Source organism: Anabrus simplex, chromosome 7, assembly GCF_040414725.1.
Source record: "Anabrus simplex isolate iqAnaSimp1 chromosome 7, ASM4041472v1, whole genome shotgun sequence".
Classification (NCBI taxonomy): domain Eukaryota; kingdom Metazoa; phylum Arthropoda; class Insecta; order Orthoptera; family Tettigoniidae; genus Anabrus; species Anabrus simplex.
In genome coordinates this window covers 164,981,010-165,002,765 of record NC_090271.1, presented here as the reverse complement: position 1 = coordinate 165,002,765, position 21,756 = coordinate 164,981,010, and the positions used below count along the sequence as shown (strand labels likewise).

Here is a 21,756-nt window from a genome sequence, read left to right as displayed (position 1 = left end):
TCAGCATACCAAATATTTATGAGTGAAACTGTGAATTGATGAAAATTTAAAAATCAGTTTTTGTCATTCAACACAGCCCCACAATATTTCAACTATGAATATTCATGATACAGTAAATCTATAAAATATGTGCGGATAAAAAGTAAATAAATGGTACGTTACAGTTTAGAACTGAGGAAAGCACAGGAAACCACTTCACTCCTCACTTCCCTGGTATACCACATCAGTGATGTCTTGGTCATCTGAGACAGCTGATGGCAAAAATATTGAGGATCCAAACAGCCTTCGGGCCCCTAGCCTCATTTCTCTATGGAGTCAGGTATGAGTTGAGATGAATCTTTGTAGCGAGTTTTTAAGACCAGATGCCTTTCTTACGTCAACCTCATAAGAGGGGTCAATGAGATGAAATGAATGACATGATATATGATAGGACAGAGGAGGGTGAAACCCGGTACCAGCACATAGCCTACTCCTGTCAAATAGCACCTAGGGGCCTGCTCAAGCCTTAGCGTCCCCATCCAACGGATGAATCTCCACCAATAGCATTATATACCCTCACTTCCTATGAACACTGCAGAGGTTTCAGGCTGAATCCAGCCTTTTGGCATGCAATCTAGTGATAAATTGTATATCGCCACCTCTCCTATCCTGCCAGTCAACATTCTGATGGTGAATTTTTTTCGACCAACAGGACTCGAACCGGCTAACCATGATGTCAGACCACCTTCATGATCTTGGCCATCAGGCGGGGTAGCCTTCAGACTGAGTACTCAGCATAATACAGTTTAGAACAAAAAGCCTTCCACTAACACACATATGCAGATACTCTTCCAAAAGAGACATGTTATAAACCATGTGCTTTACTACCTGAAAAAAAAAAAAAAAAAAAAAAAATCAGCCCCTTTTCATTTCATTCCAAAAAGTGAGATAAATAGGTTATGCTTTAACAAAAAAAAAAAGGATGGCCGGTAAAATGCATACCCACAGAAAAGACTACTGATTATATCACCTTTCAGTCCAAAGAATTATTTTATATACAATTGGCTTTACGTCGCACCGATACAGATAGGTCTTAAGACGACGATGGGATAGGAAAGGACTAGGAGTGGGAAGGAAGCGACCGTGGCCTTAATTGCCTGGTGTGAAAACAGAAAACCATCTTCAATACTGCCAACAGTCCAAACAACTGCCCATAAAACATTAAGTTATCCCACCAGGCAGACATATCTGGAGTGTCACCATAGATAGCTAAATAGTTACATGAAACATCAATGGTGAATAAAATTAAGACCAAAGGCCAAAGGTTTGAGTATGCAACTGATCAGGGTGCCCATGGTGGTATTGCTGATCCATTACAGACATTTAACTAGTTGTGTTAATGCTCACTAATAATTAACAGCATTGAAATTCAGAACCAGTTTAAACAAACTTTCCTCAGCAAATGATACAACAGCTCACACTGCTAGAAATTTGCCACATTGCTTCATGACCATGTAATAACCATGTATGAAATATGATATTATTGGTTTTAGGTCCCACTAACTACTTTCATAGCTTTCAAAGACTCCAAGGTGCCAAAGCTCTCCAAGAGTTAATTTATATGTCATTAAACCTACCAAGACGAGGCTGATTGTGCATTAGCAACTTTAAATACCATCAGACTGGGTTGCTAACCTGGGCTCCAAATTTGCAAGCCTACAGTGTAAGCCATTCAGCCTGCCTTGTAATTTTCAACTTCAGAGTAATCTTCAGTGAAAGTTGTATGAAGGTAATCCATGGAAAGAAAATGCACCAGGTGATAAGGTTCATTGGAAAAAATGAAATCTTGTGTTTGTCAAAAACTTAACTGATATAGATGTTGATTCCCATTATCATTATCTAAAGGCTGTGCCTTGTCGCTGCAACCACTGATCTCTTCTCTCTGTGATCCTTTTCATCTCTCCATAACCTTGGCATCCCGTCATCTCAACTACCTCTTCAATGATCTTCTTCCGTGGTTTCCCTCTGCCGTTCTTTCCCATCACCTAGCCTTCGAACAAGTTTTTTATGAAGCCATTATGCCGGAGAATGTTGATTCCCATAGGTAACTTAAAATATTTGTCCTGAATGAGTAAATTTATAATACCTGTCCCGCCTCCGCTTTGTCCAGCACAAATCTTACATGGAGTGACCAGGATTTGAACCACGGTATCTAGCGGTGAGAGGCCGACACGCTGCTGTCTGAGCCACAGAGGCCCTGGTAGTTTAGGAGAAGGGCTAAAATTTAATTGTTAAATATTTACGTTATTCGTGGATGTATCGATAAATACTACATAACTAAAGTATAGTATTAAATTTCCAATCATTTATGTCTTATACATCGTTACCATACTGGCTATGATCACAGAGATATTCATGAATTTGTATTTTTGTTATTAAGACAATATCAGCGCCAAGTCACGAGAAAATGGGTAAACAGAATTTAATGAAAATCAGTATGTAAAGTTGGAGAATAAGGAACTACAGTCTACACTATAAATAATTTTATAAGATGCCCTAATATCACAGAGTCGAAAGAAATCTAAATGTGAAGGCCTACAATATAGAAAGCTCATAAAATTGATCAACAATAACATTACACTGACTATTGTTTGTTGTGATGTGCTTTGTGTCTTCTGTGGCCACTCATCTCTGATATAGGATTACTTCTGCGTACCAAGTATTTTTTGAAATTTGCTTTACGTCGCACCGACACAGATAGGTTTTATGGCGATGATGGGATAGGAAAGGGCTAGGAGGGTGAAGGAAGCGGCCTTGGCCTCAATTAAGGTACAGCCCCAGCACTTGCCTGGTGTGAAAATTGGAAACTATGGAATACCATCTTCAGGGCTACCGACAGTGGGGTTCGAATCCACTATCTCCTGGATGCAAGCTCACAGCTGCGCGCCCCTAACCACATGGCCAACTTGCCCAGTCGTAACGAGTGTAACAGCTTGCCTGAATTTTGGCAGGAAGTAGCTGGGGAGTTAGATAACTTTCTTCTTTAGCATGCCATTCCTCTGGTTCTTAAATTTTCTGATACTACTGGTATGTAACACACTGGTTCATTATAGTATTCAAGCTATTCAATCCCTACTCTGAGGCACTGATTGGAATGAGCAGTGTGTGTATTTAACGGAATAATGGCAGAAGAGTGTTCACGGTAGTCTGCGGCCTGGTCGTTCCAGCTCTGGAACTTTGGACTGTTAGATTGGCACCATAGTACTGTTCGTTAACAGTGAGAAAACATGTAGTTTTCCATTTGATCGTGTATTTTATATGATAACATTGCTTTTAATTGCTACATTCCTACTGCCTTTTTTTTTTTTTAAATGACCTTTCAGTTAGGAAAACCACAAAGTCAATCTTTCTGAGAATCCCATAGCAAAGCACAGGTACATCAGCCAGTTATTTATAACATCAGAAGCCTTAGTCTTGTCCATAGTAAAGTTTTGAGGAATTTTACTGTCTGAGAACACCGTTTTGAATGCTTCAAAGGTTTCATCACAAGAGTTGAGAAACATCTTTCAAGTGATAACCTGGAGAGCCCATATGGCTTCAGCCGATATAACGTCATCTTTAATCACACTGCAAGTTTTCAAACTCCTCTGACTTGTTCCTGGCACTGCTTATTCCTTTGTAGCTGTGGATATAGTGCTAATTCTTGGCTGGATGGAGATGGAGTAGAGGTATTCTTTGCAAAGAAAGACAGTGTTGGCTGGGAAGACTTAGCTTTCATGTATTTTATATGAGTAGGTCCATTAGAATGAGAAGTGACTGCTTGTTTGCCCATATTACTAAGTCTGAATAATAATAATTTTGTGTGGCTATTTCTAGCCGAGTGCAGCCCTTGTAAGGTAGACCCTCCGATGCGAGTGAGCGACATCTGCCATGTGTAGGTAACTGCGTGTTATTGTGGTGGAGGATAGTGTTATGTGTGGTGCGTGAGTTGCAGGGATGTTGAGGACAGCACAAACACCCAGCCCCCGAGCCATTGGAACTAACCAATGACGGTTAAAATCCCCGACCCGGCCGGGAATCAAACCCGAGGCTCTCTGAACCGAAGGCCAGTACACTGACCATTCAGCCAACGAGTCAAACACGAAGTTTGAATTATTTACAACACACTTTACAATATGCTGAAGTTTCATCATTTACCAACATGTCCAACCAACCACTCAGTTTGGGAAACACTTTACTGTCTAGCCAAAGTTTATTAAATGTACACTGTTTGTTAGCCCAAGAAAGCATCCTAGAAGTGAAATAAAAAAGAATAACATAAAAATGGTTGAAAGAAATGACACTAGGGCACAACAAAAATTGTAGAATTCTTACGTACTTCTTGTGAAAAAATACATGGAAAAAAAATGCTACAATAGCCTGGGTTACAACAGACTAGAGCCTAAAAAGATCCCCTCAAATCCATCATCGAGAAAGATTTCCCTGACTTTCCGATTTTTTGTCGATTTCTTTAACTTTCTCTGACCAAAATTTTTTTCCCTGACTTTCCAGAATGTGAACACTATGAAATGGGCAATGCACCCACCACTAAGAGAGAATAGAAAAAGCATCTCCAATAGTACAGTCACACCTTGAACAATTGCCAATTTCACTCCTTCAAAATAAATAGGCAACATCCACGTGGATATCAAAAGCAGCGCTGGTATGACACAGTAAATGTCAATATGAAGAATCTCAACTAAAGGCTACAAGATGCCCAAGATTGTACAAAATGGCGAGCCAATATTAAAACAGTGGATCATGCACCAGCGAGAAAACACTAGGAAGAAGAAGAAGAAGAAGTTGAGTACCCATATTGTCAATAGAAATTATGGCAGAGTTGCATAATCCTGTAGTCGAGTCAGACTCATTTGGGGGAATCAGGCTCAAGTAATGATAGTGGGTATGATTGAGAAGGACTATTTGTATCAGTAAGAGAAATCCATAGGTTAACAGGTCATAAATTCAATGGCACTAAACCAGACAGGCTACACGAGGATCAAACCTATGGCTAGGAAAGTAGGAGGAATGATGATGTTGGGTTCTACTAGGAAAAATATTTTATTAGAAAGAATAGTAAAAGATTCTAAGGAACCACGTAACAGAAATAGGAGAATTATAAAACATAATATTGTATGTAAGGTACTTCTTGTAGCAGAAACTTAAGATTTCATTAAGTTGAGAAATGGTGCTGTCAACAGAGGAAGATTCATGTTGTACTCTTGTAGAGTCAGTACAAAAGATTTTTTTAACATCGCATCAACACAGAGAGGTCTTATGACGACGACGGGATAGGGAAGGGCTAGGAATGGGAAGGAATTGACAATGGCCTTGATTAAGGTACAGCCTGGTGTGAAAATGGGGAACCATGGAAAACCATCTTCAGGGCTGCCGACAGGAGTTCAAACACACTATCTCCCGAATCCAAGCTGACAGCTACATGTCCCAAACTGCACAGTCACTCGATCAGCACAAAAGTATGTGCAAACAAGGGCACAGGTCTTGTGGAAACTAGCCATGACATATTGGAACAACACTGGATTTGGGCCACAGGGGTTGGGTAAAATTCCGTGCTGACAAAATGCTAAGAGAGGAAGCTATGAGGCCTCCAGGAGGCTCGAGAGCTTTGGGTGTAGCCATAAGGGCTATAAAAGCCGAAAGCCACGGGGTACTCAGGCCTTACGCCAGTTACACCAGTAGCTAGAGGAATCCCTGCTACTCTGTTGAGGCATTACACAACATTAATACTAAGCTTTGCGTCAATTTATTCTAGGATTTGAGGGCTTAAGAGTAGCCCTTAGAACTGATCATCACTGAACTTCCTACTTTGACGACACTATATTTCATCAGTACAGCCTCTCTACATTGTACATAGCTTCCAGCAGTAAAGTATTTAGAGGGATGCAATCGATTCTTCTTCTTCTTCTACACGTAGTTAGACCTTCCTCACCCAGAAGACATTTCCAAGCCACGCGCGAAACCAGTCGATCTGCCTAGAAGCTAACAACCCTCCTGAGTTCCTGTCTCTATCACGACAAAACAATGTCTATGAAATTAAGCCCAAGTGTTGAAATTTCCAGCAATTTTTATAAACTAATGAATTAATATTTCAGTTATAGATATTTTCATTTACATCTACTTAATATACAATTACACCACACAATTTTTGCCTTGTATTATCCGACAAAGCCAATCTCCATGGAAAAACACTCTCTGCTTGCAGTAAACAGTTCTTTTACTGCTGCTACCTGCAGCAGGTGACATTTCCCGGTAAACATCCAGTAGTAGATATATGGGTACATTCTTGTTCTCTACACAATTTTTGACAAAATAACACTAAACCAGGTAAACACTTAAATATCTTTAAATATGAAAAGTGAATCACTGATACCAGAAATTGATTACTAACCGTTTGTACAGCATAGCGCTATATACTATAAATACTAAAATACCTCAAGTTTTCAAATGAACTATCATAGCATGAAAGAACATAGAAGAGATTGTCATCTAGGCTTACCACTAACCTGCTACAACAGATTTTAAGCAACAAATATTTGTCAGCTTTATCTTGAAAACGTAGCAAATGTATAAGCTTTTATATCTTGCCACTAATGCTTTCACCACTACAATAATCAACTGATGTTACTCAACAGCCAACGAAAGAAATTCACCATAACCATACCTCATTCCCGATAAACAAAAGCTACAATGATTCACATTCTTTTTCATTCGTAGGCAATAAAATGCTTCAGTGTATAGTCATACTAAAATAACTGTAAAAAAAAAAAATCTACTAAACAAATCAAACTATTATCAAATGTATGCTCTTCTGCTGAGTAATTTTAAGAAGACTGGAAAATTAACACAAGACTGATGCTTCATTTGCTCAACCTTTCCTAAGCTAATATAATGCTACAGTATGCAATCATTTCAGGGAATTCACAAATAAACATTTGAAAATAATATGATTTTGCAGTCATGTTCATTATGGAGGTTGAATGGTTAGCGTCAATGCCTTTGGTTAAGAGAGGCCAGTGTTTGATTCCTGGCAGGCTTGGACATTTTAACTATATCAGGTTTAATCCCCTGACTGTGCTTGTCCCAATTCAGCTCTCTTCATATACACACAATACACCACACAACCGAACACCACCACAGAAACATGCAAAAGTGAAAACATCCCTCGATATAAGGCTGGAATCGGGAATGGCATTCAGCTGTAAAACAGGTCTACATCTACAAGTGCAGCACAGTTTGCAACTACGACCACAGCAGGGTGCAGGAAAGGCTGTACAAGACGAATATGATTCATTACCGACGTGGTAGAATTCAGCTGTTTCATTTGCTGAATTTGCTAAACCACAAAGTAGTTTAAGACGGGATTATATCACGCACACTGAACTAAATTACACATCAAGTAGCTTAATCCTGTGTGTGATGACCAGTAAAATGTTGTCTTGGATAAAAGAAATCTAATAATTACTTCAAACATAGCCAATTATCTAATGATTGCAATACAAAAAACAAAAACATGAAGGAAGATCATTTAGGATGACTGTAGCACAAGTTCAATTTAGGGGCTGGTAGTGTGCATTTAACTAGCTCTTAATCTCTTGCAGTGGAATATGATGGTGAATCATAAGTTCAAATGTAAAAGGACAGTTTCACTCTGATAAATTACAACCCCAAGGTCAGAGAAAAAGTAGAACCCTGCAGGGACAATAGAGGACAAAAACAGATTTCTGAACTCCGTGCAAAATTCCTGAGGCAGTAGCAACCATCATTATTCAAGCCTACTTTTCCCCCCCAACACAGACGATACCTTTCCTATTCATGTAGAGTGTAATTGGAATAAGTCCACTCTAGCCAACCACAAACCTTACCATATTTGGAATAACAAGAAACATTAGTACCTATATCAAAACACTGATATTTGTAAGTGGCTTCTTTCAGATTAGGAACTTGAGGACTGAAATTAGTGAAACAAACTTTCAGTATAACTGGACCGTGGCAATTGATGTGACACCACTCTGACTAGAACAGTAATTAGAAATACGATGCTAATAAACTGCATGTTGCAGAAACGAATACTTTCATTTGGATATTGCACCTGATATTTGGATCTTAAAATATGAACACAATTAACCTCTAGATTCTTTCTCATATACTTTCATCGCAGGTGGAGGCCACCACATGAGAGCATCATGTGACAATAATATCTTAATACAAGCAAACTGAGCTTTCTTTGCTGTAGAGAACAAGATCGTCTCTCCGAGTTCATTTACAGCATTGATATTTGCTCCATAGCTTATTAAAATCCGAACACATTCCTCATGTCCCTCAATGGCTGCATAGCCAAGAGCGGTAGACCCATTTTCCAAGTCCACTTTAGCTCCTGCACTGAGGATGGCTTTCAAACAATCAACAAAATTATTCTTGGCAGCTAACATAAGAGGAGTTAAACCATCATCAGTAGCTTTGTTTATATTAGCACCAGCATCTACCAACACTTTTACTAACTCAATATAGTTCTTTGCAGTAGCCACATGAAGGGGTGAGAATCCATGCACATCTACTGCATTCACATTAGCTCCATTGCGGAGCAAAATTTTCACACAATGGCTCTTCAGTTCCAACACTGCAATATGAAGCACACTGATTCCCTCATAGTTATCTTTTTTCCCAACAAACTTGAAAGGCAAACTACACATGGCGCACGCCTCCGGATTAACAATAATACCTGTTTCATTATTACGTTTATTCTTTCGTCTCTCAAGTTTCAGTATCATCCGTCTACACTGAGGGTGAGAGTTTTCAACTAAAAACTGCAATGATCTGCAACCTCTCCTACCTTGGGCATTAATATCTGCACCTCTTTTCACAAGAATCTTAACTCCCATTGTGTAGCCTCGGCCTGCTGCCATGTGTAAAGCTGTGAACCCTAGATCATCAGTAGCATTAATATTTGCTCCAGATTTTATTAGCACTTTAAGGCACTGATCAAATTCATTATAAACTGCCAAATGTAATGGGAGAAATCCTTCATTATCTTTATGTTCAGGGTTAGATCCAGACTGAATTAGAACTCTGACACAATTTGGCTTATTAGTATCAACAGCTCTGTGCAAAGGAGTATATCCTAATTCATCACAAGCATTAACATCCGCCCCTTTGCCTATCATTGCCTTAACACAAGTTGACGAAGAGGTAGCTGCACGATGTAAGGGAGTGTCACCCGATTTTGTCCGAATATTCACATTCAATCCTTCATCTATCAGAGCCAGGACACACGAAGGGTGACCCAATTTGGCAGCCGTGTGTAGCAGTGTCTCTCCATCATACCCACGCTGATGTAAGTCTGCTCCACGCTGCACCAACTCATGGACTGCAATAGGATCCTTCCTCAGGATGGCACCCATCAGCTCGCAGTTCTGTTTTTCCTTGAAGTTGGCCATTTTCAGTTCCAATAATCCTGAAATGAAATATTTTTAATAAACAAGATGAGCACAAGTATGTCACTTTAATAAGACAATTATTCAACAAAGAATCACTTCAATAACTCCAACTAATTGATTCTGAAATTTTACACCAAAACACTGATACACACAGAGGAGCAAAACGTCATGTTCTTCTAAAGGTAGTCAAACTTACTGAAATTTGTATTGGAATATTTGAAATCTAAAAATTTGATCATCTGAATCAAAAATATTGGAATAAATACCTAAATTAATTAACACCAGTAAGAGTGAAATTACACCCATGTTCATGAAAAACAAAACACCTTGAAAGACTAGATAGGAAGTTCATATTCAGAGGACGATTAACATTTCGGTCACCTAGGTTCAGCATGTGTCCTGTTGGCTAGTAGGCACTGGTCCTCCATGGGCACTGATAACTTGTTCCATGCGTGATGGCATCGATTCGTATAAGGTGCGAATGGCGTCCTGGTGTATAGCCATCCATGCTGCATTCACCTGGTTCCGCAGTTCATCTTGGGTGGTTGGCAAGGGGTCGCAGCGCCGCATCCGTCGTTTCACCATATCCCACACATTTTCGATTGGCGACAAGTCCAGTGATCAGGCGGGCCAGGGCAACAGTCTGACATCCTGTGACAACAAGAAGGCACGTGTTCATACAGCAACATGTGGTCGCGCATTGTCCTGCTGAAATATGGCATCTGGGATATCGTACAGAAAATGGTACGGCTACGGGTCGCAAGATGTCATTCACGTAGGTCAAACTGGTCACAGTGCCCTGGACACACACCAACCGTGATTTGCGGTTGTACCCAATAGTACCCCACACCATAAGGCTTTGATTTGGCGCTGTATGTCTTGTGCGAATGCAGTCAATGTGATGCCTCTACCCATCTGTGGCGAACCAAAATATGCCCTCATTTTCAAACAAACAGAACCTAGATTTGTCCGAAAACACTATCTACTGACATTCCTGTCCCCAGTGACGTCGTTACATACACCATTGCAGTCTAGCATGTTCATGCACATTGGTCGAAGATAGATGGAGAACATTCGAATGTGGTGTCGATCTTCTGGGGGGGGGGGGGTGTCTGGGTGGTGCGACCAAACCCACCTCATGTTCTACGGCTTTCTGTGAACCATTCTGTACACACCCGTTGCACTGCCGATACACTTCATCCCACAATGAGCAGCAATTTCCCGCATGGATGCATCACATTCTCTCATGCCAATAATGCGTCCTCTTTCAAACACACCCATTTGACGGTACAATTCTCGCATGCGTCTGCGAGGCATCCTGCACTGCTCAAGTCACACTGATCCATTACCTTCGGTTTATAGCGACAAGGAGAGCTGCAAGCACATTTTATCAGTTGGTTGTGGTGCGCCGAGATATCAATGTGGACCTTAAAACTGAGGGCCGACATGGTTCAAATGCTAATCATTTCTTCAGAACACACTAATGCACATGTCCTGTGAATATGAACTTCCTATCTCTAGTCTTTTAAGGTGTTCTGGTTTTTATGAACATGAGTGTGTAACTGTACAAGTGTATGACTTGCAATTTTACGTTAGGAAATTTTCATAAAATAATTTTTAATATAAAGTAGTAAATATCTTGTGAGTTTTGAATTGAGATGTAAGAACATTATATTATAAGAAGAATTTGGTAGTAGGGGATTATGTATCTATGTTTCTTTATATTGGTGTAACCTTAATTTGTGTATGAATCTGCACATGGCATAGCAGTAAAGTTTATGCAACCAGGGAAACAGCTACTATATCGATAAAGACAGTTGAAGTTGGTTTAAAGTGTTGTAACATGTGGATTTTGGCGGACGCTGTGCTGCATGGAGCGAGTCTCTATGTGTGATTGTGTGCGCGTGCTACGAGTTTATTGGTATTATCGGGTATTGTTGTGCATGACAGTTACAGTTGCTGATTATTACTATTGAGGTTACTGTTGACGACAATTGATACCGCAAAGTGGGTACTGCACGAGCATTTTATGGGAGCTTTATTACTGCACAATTTCGGAGTCAAGAGTGCATTGCTCGTTAATGGACATTCCCAGTGAGCGGTTGGTGAGAGATGCTACACGGTGATGTTTTATAAGATTATGGATTTTCCCTCGTCGAGGAAATGCACATTGTGGGCAGCCTTTAAATGTACAGTGTGGAGGTAGTATGTGGTTCACAGAACTAATTACAACTTGATGAAATATAACTCAATTGTTCATTACAAGCGTATTCTTGGAAGAATACCATATGCTTGTTGCTATTTATCGTGGAGAGAGCTTTTATAAACTTACACGAGAATGGAACTAGGCTCGTTATTCTTTTACATTGTCCGATGTACATTCAGATTCAGTAACCAGTATGGACTCAGTGTGTGAACAGTTTTCATTCATACTTGTTTGGCTGCATTTCTCTTCGCTTCACATAATTTGATATTTTCTTCGCAGACACTTGACTTGACATTGTACGTAGCTAAGATTTGATTTGATATCACCTAACATGCTGATGTGTCTATGTTAATAGCTCATACAGTAACATTACTTGTCATTCTCAAACAGTGATGGTGCTTGTTGTTCAGTGTATATCCGAGATCAAAATGAGACGAAGATCTCGTAGCCTACTTCTAAATTGTCAGTAATAGGCTAAGCAGTCTGCAATCTGGATAAAGATGAAGGGAATTGGTGCAGTGTTTCCTGGGTGGTGATGTTTTTGGAGCAACCAACCAACCTATAGATGGTTGTGGCAATTGGAGAGGCTCAGAAGTCAAGATTTAAGAAGTGAGTGTTATGTTACGTTACGGATGCACTTAGCAAATAACTGGCTTCAAATCATAACGCTAGTTGGGGCACCTTGTCCTTACTAATTAATGTTGAGTGAAAATTATGTGTGTTTGAATCTGTTATAAGGGATACCACATGAGGTATGTATGTACAGTGTAAATATTATGTTGTTTGTGAAGTGGGCAAGATGGAAATGTAACTCTATATTGTGAGTAATGTTAGAATTTTTGATAAACTTTAATTTGCAGTAAATTTAATAGTTAAACGTATGATAACTTTTACTCATGGAGTGAAAACCTGGCATGTTAGCTAAATTTAATTTCAGGGGTAAACAGGTAAGGTTATATAGCAAGTTTGGAGCATCGTTAGCCTGATGACCATCGCCTTGGGAGGGAGAGTTCTGTCATGCTCTTTGAGTCAATTATTCCTGTAAATTGTTTGCAGGTGGCACCCAGTTTCATTATTTATATCTTATCCAAGCAATTATTCATTCATATAGTATTCTCTGTTTCGTCAACTAGTTACAAGTGTATATACTATATTGCCATTAATGACCGGTCACCTCCTGATCTCAAACATCACCCAAGCAAGCTGTGAGCCTATGAATGGTCGTGAGCACTCAGCAGAAATGTTTACTAACTCCAGTGGTCAAAATGGGCATATGACAAGAGCTCAGTGAGGCTGAAAGGAACAATTGTTGGTGTCCACCAATTCAGTTATTCCATCCATGAGATATCCAGCGAATGGCAGATACCACACTCAACAGTGAATGATGTAGTAGTGAAATGGAAATGTCAGGCAGTTATAAAAACCCCACCCCAAACAGGAAAACCAAAAAATTAAGGGACAAGAATAGTCTATGCCTCTGACATGTGGTTTCATTAGAAAACATGTTCACACACTTTCGACGGAGATCTGGAAGTGATGTCAGCACTCGTTCCACTGCTGGGACGTGTTTGCACTTGGATTCCATAGGCGAGCTGCGGCACATAAACCAAGGCTCACTAAACCGACACTCATCACCAACTACAGTCATTTTACGTGTTTCTGAAGTTGACGTTTGGTGCAAATATACTGAAATGGCCTAATGGAAGTTAACCTAAAAGCCTCTTGTCTGTCTTTGAATCTAGATGGTCTACAATTCTGTTGTCTTTATGGATATTGCTATTTACTAGTACAATCAGAGCTTTTTTTTTCCTGCCAATACACACTGGTACTCATACCGGTAAACTTCAGATTTTAAAAATTTTGGCAAAGATTCGGATTTATTGTTTAAACGTGTGTCTCCACTTAAGGTTCTGCCATGATCGCTTGATGTTGAATTATGGCGTCAGGAAGTGTTGATAAGATTAACTCTCATCGCAGTCTAGTCTAAGCAAGCATCGGGTGCAGACGTGCTGGGTCGAGTGTGCCGGTAGAGCGGGAGTGGAATGTGAGCGGTGAATGCAAGAGGGAAGTAGAGAGTGATGAGGAAGATGATTAGTGTGGAACAATACCGGGCAGTTATCGGAAGACGGCAGGGGAGAACGAAGAAGGAAATAGCCAAAAAAGAGAGGGAGGTAAACTGGTAATGGGAATGAAGGATGAGGTGATGATGGTGGCAGCAGTGATTATAGTACTGCTAGTGATAGGGGGCGTGGAAGTAAACGCCAGTCCGATTTCCAGTGGCAACATGAACTGGGAAGACGTAGAAGTTATAAGGAGAGTGGTAAAGGAGGTTGTGAAAGAAGTTTGCCCGTTTGAACAGATTAAAATTATAATACGGGAACAAGTGAAGGAGTTTGAAAATATGAGGCAATGGATACAGGAAATAATGGACAAAACAAGGACCATAGTGGGAAATAATGAGTGAGAAATTGTGTTACTCAGAGAGAAAATAAGAAATATGGAAGAGGAGGTGTTGAAGCTTAAGATAGAAATAGAAGATTGTAGTCAGGAGCACAGAAAGAAATGCTTATTTATTTATTTATTTATGGAGTGCCGGAAGAGAAAGGAGAGGACAAAGTAGGGACTATTTACAAAGTTGTGGACGTCTTTCAGAACATAATGAAAATTAACTTCCGTGAAATTGATACAGATGATGCAGAAAGGATTGGTAAGGTGCACGGTTACAGGCCTATAAAAGTGAAGTTGTTATCTACACTGATGGCTGAAATAGTGATAAGAAACGCAGGTAATCTACAGAGCGAAAGAATTTGGATTAAGAGAGACATGGGAAGAGATGGTAATAAGAATCAAAAAATCCTAAAGAAACATTTAGTGAGGGCCAGACTTCAAGGATCAAGAGCACACATTAGGGGACAGCAATCAGTGGTAACCAATGAGAGTTGGGTTAGATACTGGACTGTGACAAAATTATGGGCACTAAGAGAGTCTGAAGAAGGAAGAAGTGAGGGAGACGAAAGTGGAAGACAGGCAGGTAACAGAAAGCAGTGCCGGAGAGGACGGACATGGTGATAAAGAAAGAACAAATGGAAGCAGTGAGATTAGTGTAGTGTTGAGATCGGAGGAAAGACAGGTAAGAGAATAATGCCGGAGTGGAAGATGGGCATGGTGAACAGGGAAGAACAAAGAAAAGCAGTGAGTCGAGTATAAAAGTGGGGAGGGAAGTAGCCACAGAAATAGGCAGAGAACAAAGAAAAGAGACTAGTCTTGAGGACTGTATAAGACACATGCAGAGTGAATTTGAACGTCTGAAGGAGGAACTTATTTTTTTTTTTTTTAAGTTGTTTGGAACAAAGGAAGAAGCAGGAATCTAAAGGATTTGTGGGGGGGAGGGGGAAGATAAAAGAGAGGAGGGTGTAATAACGAGAATTTAAAAGTTAATAATGTTAGTAAGGTTATAAGTGATTGTAAGATGTAAACAGTTGCCTGTAATGAATGAGGGTTAAAAGGGCTATAATGGGTAAAGTTGGTTGATGGAGGAGTATAGAGTGATTGTATGTGATTGGAGTGGTGGTGTCGAAGAGAGAGTAAGGCATTGGTGGAATTGTAGTGCTGTTTGTAAGTGATTATTGTAGTTGAGATACAGTAAGTGCGATTAAGTTATAGTATGGTAATTATTAAAGGAGTAAGAAGTGGTGGCGATTAGAGGGATGTAAATAGTTGCCTGGAGGAGTGAGTAATGAAAGAGGGTTAAGAGGGCGGAAAAGGTGAGTGGAGTATGGTTGGTAAAGATCTGAAGGTGGAGTGATTTGGTGGTACTGTATGTATGATTATTGCTGCTTGTAATTGAATAGTTCAAGTTAGGCTGGTGGAATAGTGTACAGTGGTTGTAAATAATGTGGGAGTATGGTAAGATACTTGGAGTGATTGGAAATAAGGAAAGAAGAGAGATGTAGTGGAGGAAAATGGTGAGATAATGGAGTGATTGCAAATAAGGAAAGATGGTTCGGTTTGTTAAGAAGGAGGAAGTTATAGAGGCTTGAGATTATAGTTAAGTATATTTGAACGATAATATGGTAAGAAGTTAGGTAATGATGCCATAGGGAGTAAAAGTTTTTTTTTCTAGTTGTTTTACGTTGCACCGACACAGATAGGTCTTATGGCAACGATGGGACAGGAATGGCCTAGGAATGGGAGGGAAGCGGTCGTGGCCTTAATTAAGGTACAGCCCCAGCATTTGCCTGGTGCAAAAATGGGAAACCATAGAAAACCATCTTCAGGGCTGCCAACAGTGGGGTTTGAACCCACAATCTCCCGGATGCGAGCTCACGGCTGCGCGCTCCTAACCGCACGGCCAACACGCTCGGTAATGAGAGGTAACATGAAAGCAGAACAATGTGCAATGCAGAAACATAAGAAAAATAGGACACAGGCTCAGCAGTTGACGCAATGCGCTGACTGGCACAGTAAGTTGTAGTAGGTCATGAGTGAAGATGTAAGTAGGGAATGTATAATGACTTCTTGTATCAGTCAGGAGAGGAAAAGTAGGGCATTACCCTTCTGATGGGTGGCCTAGCAACAGGTTGCCGGTTTGCCGTTTATCTTATTTTATTTTACTCGTTAATTGATCACACAGTTGTTGTTGTATTAGCATGGCTATCGGATCTCCAGAAGGGAGTTGACTGTGGGCCACTTGCCAGGATCTGCCGATTATTTTATGTTAATTTATTTTGGTTTGATTGTCTGCTTAATGTTAAGTTATCCCTTTGCAGTCCAATTTTCAGTCACATGTAACAACAGTCTGGTCCAAATTAATTTTGCACATTCTTACCTAGTCAGTTTAAACTCAGAACTTTTATTAGTAACTATAATTATAATATTATTATGATTATTATATTACATAAACATGAATCTAGTGAGTTACTTACAGGTTTACACAAAAGACATCAGTGCAGGAGTGAAAAATAACATTAAAAACTGAAGTGGAGTGATGTAGCTAGGAGGAAACTACAGTCCTCTAGTTTCCTGACCTGACGAATAACTTAGTCTAGGAGGCTCATTATCATGAAATGTTACATTCCAGTAAACACTATTGTTGTTTGCATTCCCATTTTGTATGTGCGAAAATATTTTCAGCATCACTGTTACTCAAATGATCAACACTGACCTGAGAAGCGCCATCATTTCCATGCGTCGTATCCCTTCCTCCACCCCGGCCCATTACCTTCCTGCGTCTTCTTGCTTTTGTAGCAGGCACTGGAACTTCCTCTTCTGAATCTTCAGAAACAGCATATGGCGGTCCAGGATCATTCCATGCTTTTTTTATGCACATGTCCAGTCGCGGAAACTTCACTTGCAATGCTGGAGTTCACTACACCTTCATCTTCACATCTACACTCTTCATCTAATTCAAATAAATAATCATCGTCACTGTTGTCTAAATAAACGTGTATACGTATTTCACCCTCATTCATATTTCCTACTTTTATATCGCAAATTCAATTGAGACAATTCTCATTCACAGATAAACATGCCTAGTACAACACGTGTGCAGCGTTACTCAATGTAAATAAAACACAGCTGATAGGGCGCGGGTAACCATAATGATACACGGCTACATATATCTCCTATTATTTCCATGGAGATAAAAGAACGTTTCCTTTGTGCACAAAATTTGCTCTAGAAACATTATGGATATCGATTGATCTCAATCAAGTCAAAGAACTTCAATAAATAACTTCTTAAATAGAACGAACATAATGTCGAGATGACCTCGATGTTGGGCCAGTTACAATAAACCATGATGTCGAGGTTACCTCGACGTTGGACCGGAAAAGGTTAATGCTATTTGATGGTAAAGGAATATAGTTTGATATTTAGGTAGAGTTTAAGTTGAAAGAGCTTGTCTAGGTTGGGCACTGTTATTTTTCTCCATTAATAGATCACTAAGGTAGCAAATACTATAGATCTGGAGGAAAATAAAGAAATAATGAAAGAAAGATTAACTCTCATCCATAGTTGTTGACCTATTAAAAGAATATGATATTAATCCAGTTCGATGACACTACTCTTTTGACTGTACATGCTTGCCGCTTAAAATTTGGAACTTCCTTCGTGTGATCAGCATCACTTCAAGTTCACTTTGTTGCTTTGTGTGCTGTGGTTGCATCTGTTGTACATTTTGTACGTGAATTGGTTTGTTTCCTTTGGTCTTTATCGAATGCAATGAACTCGAAAATCACTCAGTTCTTCTCTTGCGCTCCGGCAGGTAAAATATTGAAACTTTCTTAGAATGATTAGAGTGAATTTGATGTCTAAAAACAAGCATGGGGAAAATGCTGCAATCAAATCTGTAAAAAGCTGAACATATGGTTGTGACTACCAAACATGCTGTTATAAAAGAAAATCTTCCTAAGTGTTGGACTCCATAGCAAAAGGCTTATTTTGCAGGGGAAAATGACTGATTAATCATTAAAAATATAAAGCTTGGCTGTAAAATATGTCAAGAAGTAATCAGTTTGGGTCCGGATAGAAACTAACAAGGTATGAATAGGCTATTTCTAAGCCATGGACAAAAAATTCAGATTACTTCTTTTGGTGAAAATAAAATTTATATGACTTCACTACGAAAAAAAAGATCCATGATCATAAAATTACATCCGTTCATAAGGCTGCTGCTAACATATTAACTGCTGCAAAAGAAAAAGATGGAGAACTCTCTTACTCTAGCTTCTGAACATAATAGAGAGATAACCTCCAAAATTGTTATAACAGCCTACAAAATTGCCAAGAAGAGTCAGGCATTCAATAGTTTTGAATCTGAAATATACCTCGAAGGAGTGAATGGTAGTGACATGGGGTCAAATTCTTAATTCAACCAATGCTTGTGTCAACATCATCTGATGGCCAGGCAGGCATCAATTTTTGAAAACTAATGAAAGTCTCTCATAGTGCGTTGGCACTGCCGGCGGCTCCAAGTAGCCTACGCCAGTGGCCTCCACGGTATGCACTAGCCATGCATCTTGGTAGGTGTGCTATTTACCAATTGACAAGCCCAACTTAGCACACTGGGGCGGAACGCTGGCAACCAGGAATGAGTTAACTGGAAAATTTATAATGTCCAACAACGGACCTATTATAAATTTACTCATTCAGGACAAATACTTCAGATTCCCTATGGGAATTAATGTCTGTATCTTACAAATCCCAATAAAGAAAATAAGTTAATATAATTGCAAGATTTCTTTGCTAATTGACGAGAACACTACTATTAGCCAATTATCAGCTCTAATAACACATGCAAGGAAAATTCTTCCTATTATGACGAACATAAAAATTATTTATTGATATTGTTGAGTTGCAGAATGTGTCTGCCCATGGTATTTTTAAATGTCTGATTAATGTTTTGAATGAACTGGACTTCTCTCAAGAATTTTAAAAGAAAATCTTATTGCAGTAGCATGTGTGCCACACCAAAGTCTCCATGGGTCGCACCGTTCTGTTATCACATTCTTTGGTGATGTCAATGATAACCAGTCTATACAATGTTCCCTAATGTGATGTAATATTCACTCATCTTTGACAGATGGTGCTCTCTGACCATCTGAAATTGTCAAAGCATTTCTTTCTCTTGACTGATTATTCTTTTGCTCTCTCTTGGAGAGGCAACAATGTCTGGTGTGGTAAGATTGAGATGTTGGACCACGGCGTAAAAATATAAGCATTTATGTGGTATTTTGTGTGGAATTACTGTCCGGCCTACTGGACTCCCTGCCTTGAGTCAATATTGATTATTATATAGAGCCTACAGGCTCTGCTCTACAAAATTTGTATTTTCTACACTCTGGGGTCTGTCACAGTTATTCTGATCTTGTGTTTTGATTTTCTGTTCTGCAGATTTTTATGTATTTCGCTCGACTGCGAGGCATTGAGTGTTGTATATAGTGTCATTTGCTATTGTGTATGGTTGTGTGTTGTGACGTACAGTGTAAATAAAGTAATTTATACAAGGAAGTGAACATGTTCTCGTGTGATATTTATTTATGTCAAATAAAATCACATCGTAGGACGATATACTGGTTTTGCTTCTTTTTTTTTCTTCTACTTGCTTTATGGGGCACCGGCACAGATAGGTCTTGTGGCGACGATGGGACAGGGAAGGGCTAGGAGTGGGAAGGAAGCGTCCGTGACCTTAATTAAGGTACCGCCCAGCATTTGCCTGGTGTGAAAATGGTAAACCACGAAAAACCATTTTCAGGGCTGCCGACAGTGAGGTTTGAACCTACTATCTCCCGAATACTGGATACTGGCCGCACTTAAGCGACTGCAGCTATCGAGCTTAGTACTGGTTTTGCCCTTTTGTTTTGCTCTCTGGGGATGCAGTCTCTATGAAGCCTATTGTTGTGGCCCGTGACTTTAGAAATGATGTTGGTGGCCCAAGTTTGGCATTACCGTAGGTCCCTTTTTTGCGTGATTTTTTTTTTTTTTTTGGAGCAAGATGTGTTCTCTCACGTGAGTCCAACTCTCCATTACGGAGAAAGGAATGTTTTATGTTATGAACTAATTTGTTGTTCCAAGGAAGATTTAGTTTGATTGCTGATGTATTTATCGAGCTTCGTAACGTTACTACAGCAACCTTATTGATGTTTGTTAAAACGATATGCGTGGTCAAAAGGAAAGATGACTGCGTGTATAATACTCTCTGGGACTGATTACGTAAGTTGTTCTCTGCATCCCCTGTTTCTTTTGTTCTTTATTTATTTGCATTTTACTTGCGTTAATAAACCTTTTCATTTGATTCAATCTTTCACTGGGGATTTATGCCTCTATTGCTTCCTTCTTGTAATTTTAAGAGACAAGGGTTCAGTTCAGACAGTTTCTGGCCTGTTCCAACCGAGTCCACGGAGCTGAGGTAAATGGGCGAGTATATATAAATGTATGTTTCGTGTCTGTCTGTGTGTATCCAGTGGAGGTGGTATGCAGAGCCTGGTTCATCAGTTGGAATGTTTCATCGAAGGACTGATTTTCAGTGAAGCAGAACTGAATTAGTTTTTAACCCAGACCCCTCTTTTCGCTTTTGATGTTTGTACATTGCCGTCATTGTTATTTAATCCGCATAAACTCTCGGTAGGCACCCTGTTGCATCCTACACGTATGCCTTTGTGTTTATTTTATTTTGCCACTGTTACTGTATCCCTTGTGCTGTCTACTCATTTTATCTGTAAATGATGAAAAACGAAAGTGATAATACATCCGATAATCCCCCTTTGTGTACCCACATAAGAATGCAGACGCGTTAATTGATGGTTTTTCCGATTATTCTGGTACTGATCGCAACAACGCTAACGTTGGAGTCAACGATCGCCCCAATGAATCTATTTCCAAAACGAATAGGGATGTTGCAAATCAGATTTCCCAACCGGTCACAAGTACGCCATCCCAATTTAGCCCCACCTTGGATATTATTCTTAAATGGAATTTCAAGTTTTCAGGAGAGGAAAAGGGTCTCTCTAACTTAGAATTTTTAGAGATGGTTGAGGATATTGCGGCATACTTCTATGTCCCTAGATTTATTCATCCTCGTTATTCCTGGCATACTGGAGGGATGTGCTAGCAAATGTGTACGGTTGAAAAAATATAAAATCCTATACTGGTTCAATTTCGCGAGAGAACTCAAGGTTAGGTTTGGCCTATCCGATATGGATTTTATCCTCAAACAGGAAATACTCCAGAGAACGCAAGGTCAGGAAAAGCCCATTGACGAATATGGCATGGGTATTCTTACATTATTCAATCATCTTGATGTTAGTGTCCACGAGACAGAAGTTTTTTTAACACCTTTTATCGCAACTTAGCCCCTAGGTATAAGCTGTTCATAAAAACGTCCGAGGTAAATTGTGTTGAAGACAGTCAATCTAGGGCGTGAATACAAATCGACTCTCCACTAAACAATCTATACGCCCCCTCCCCCTCTCCTGCCGATTGCTCTTTCCCTGATACTGCTTGTTGGTTCGTTCCTAAATATGTCTCTTTTGCAAAGTCATCCACCCGTACGCTGACAGATCTGTTAGCCGCTTCAAG

At 39.7% G+C, this 21,756-nt stretch overlaps 1 protein-coding gene across 3 annotated transcripts in view; it reads right to left on the bottom strand.

Annotated features, from left to right (window-relative positions):
- Positions 1–5,584: 5,584 nt before the first annotated feature.
- The window catches only part of LOC136876999 (ankyrin repeat, PH and SEC7 domain containing protein secG), a 34,693-nt gene continuing 18,521 nt past the window's right edge, over positions 5,585–21,756 (bottom strand). For 2 of the 3 annotated variants that reach the window (XM_067150781.2, XM_068228635.1), the window contains exons 2-3: positions 9,855–10,124; positions 5,585–9,490 (exon numbers count right to left, since the gene is read on the bottom strand). In XM_067150781.2, the coding sequence (XP_067006882.2) occupies positions 8,160–9,490; positions 9,855–9,867 (1,344 nt within the window). In that variant the 5' untranslated portion in view covers positions 9,868–10,124 and the 3' untranslated portion in view covers positions 5,585–8,159. The remainder of the gene's footprint in view (positions 9,491–9,854; positions 10,125–21,756) is intronic. The other variant, XM_067150782.2, reaches the window with a different exon arrangement.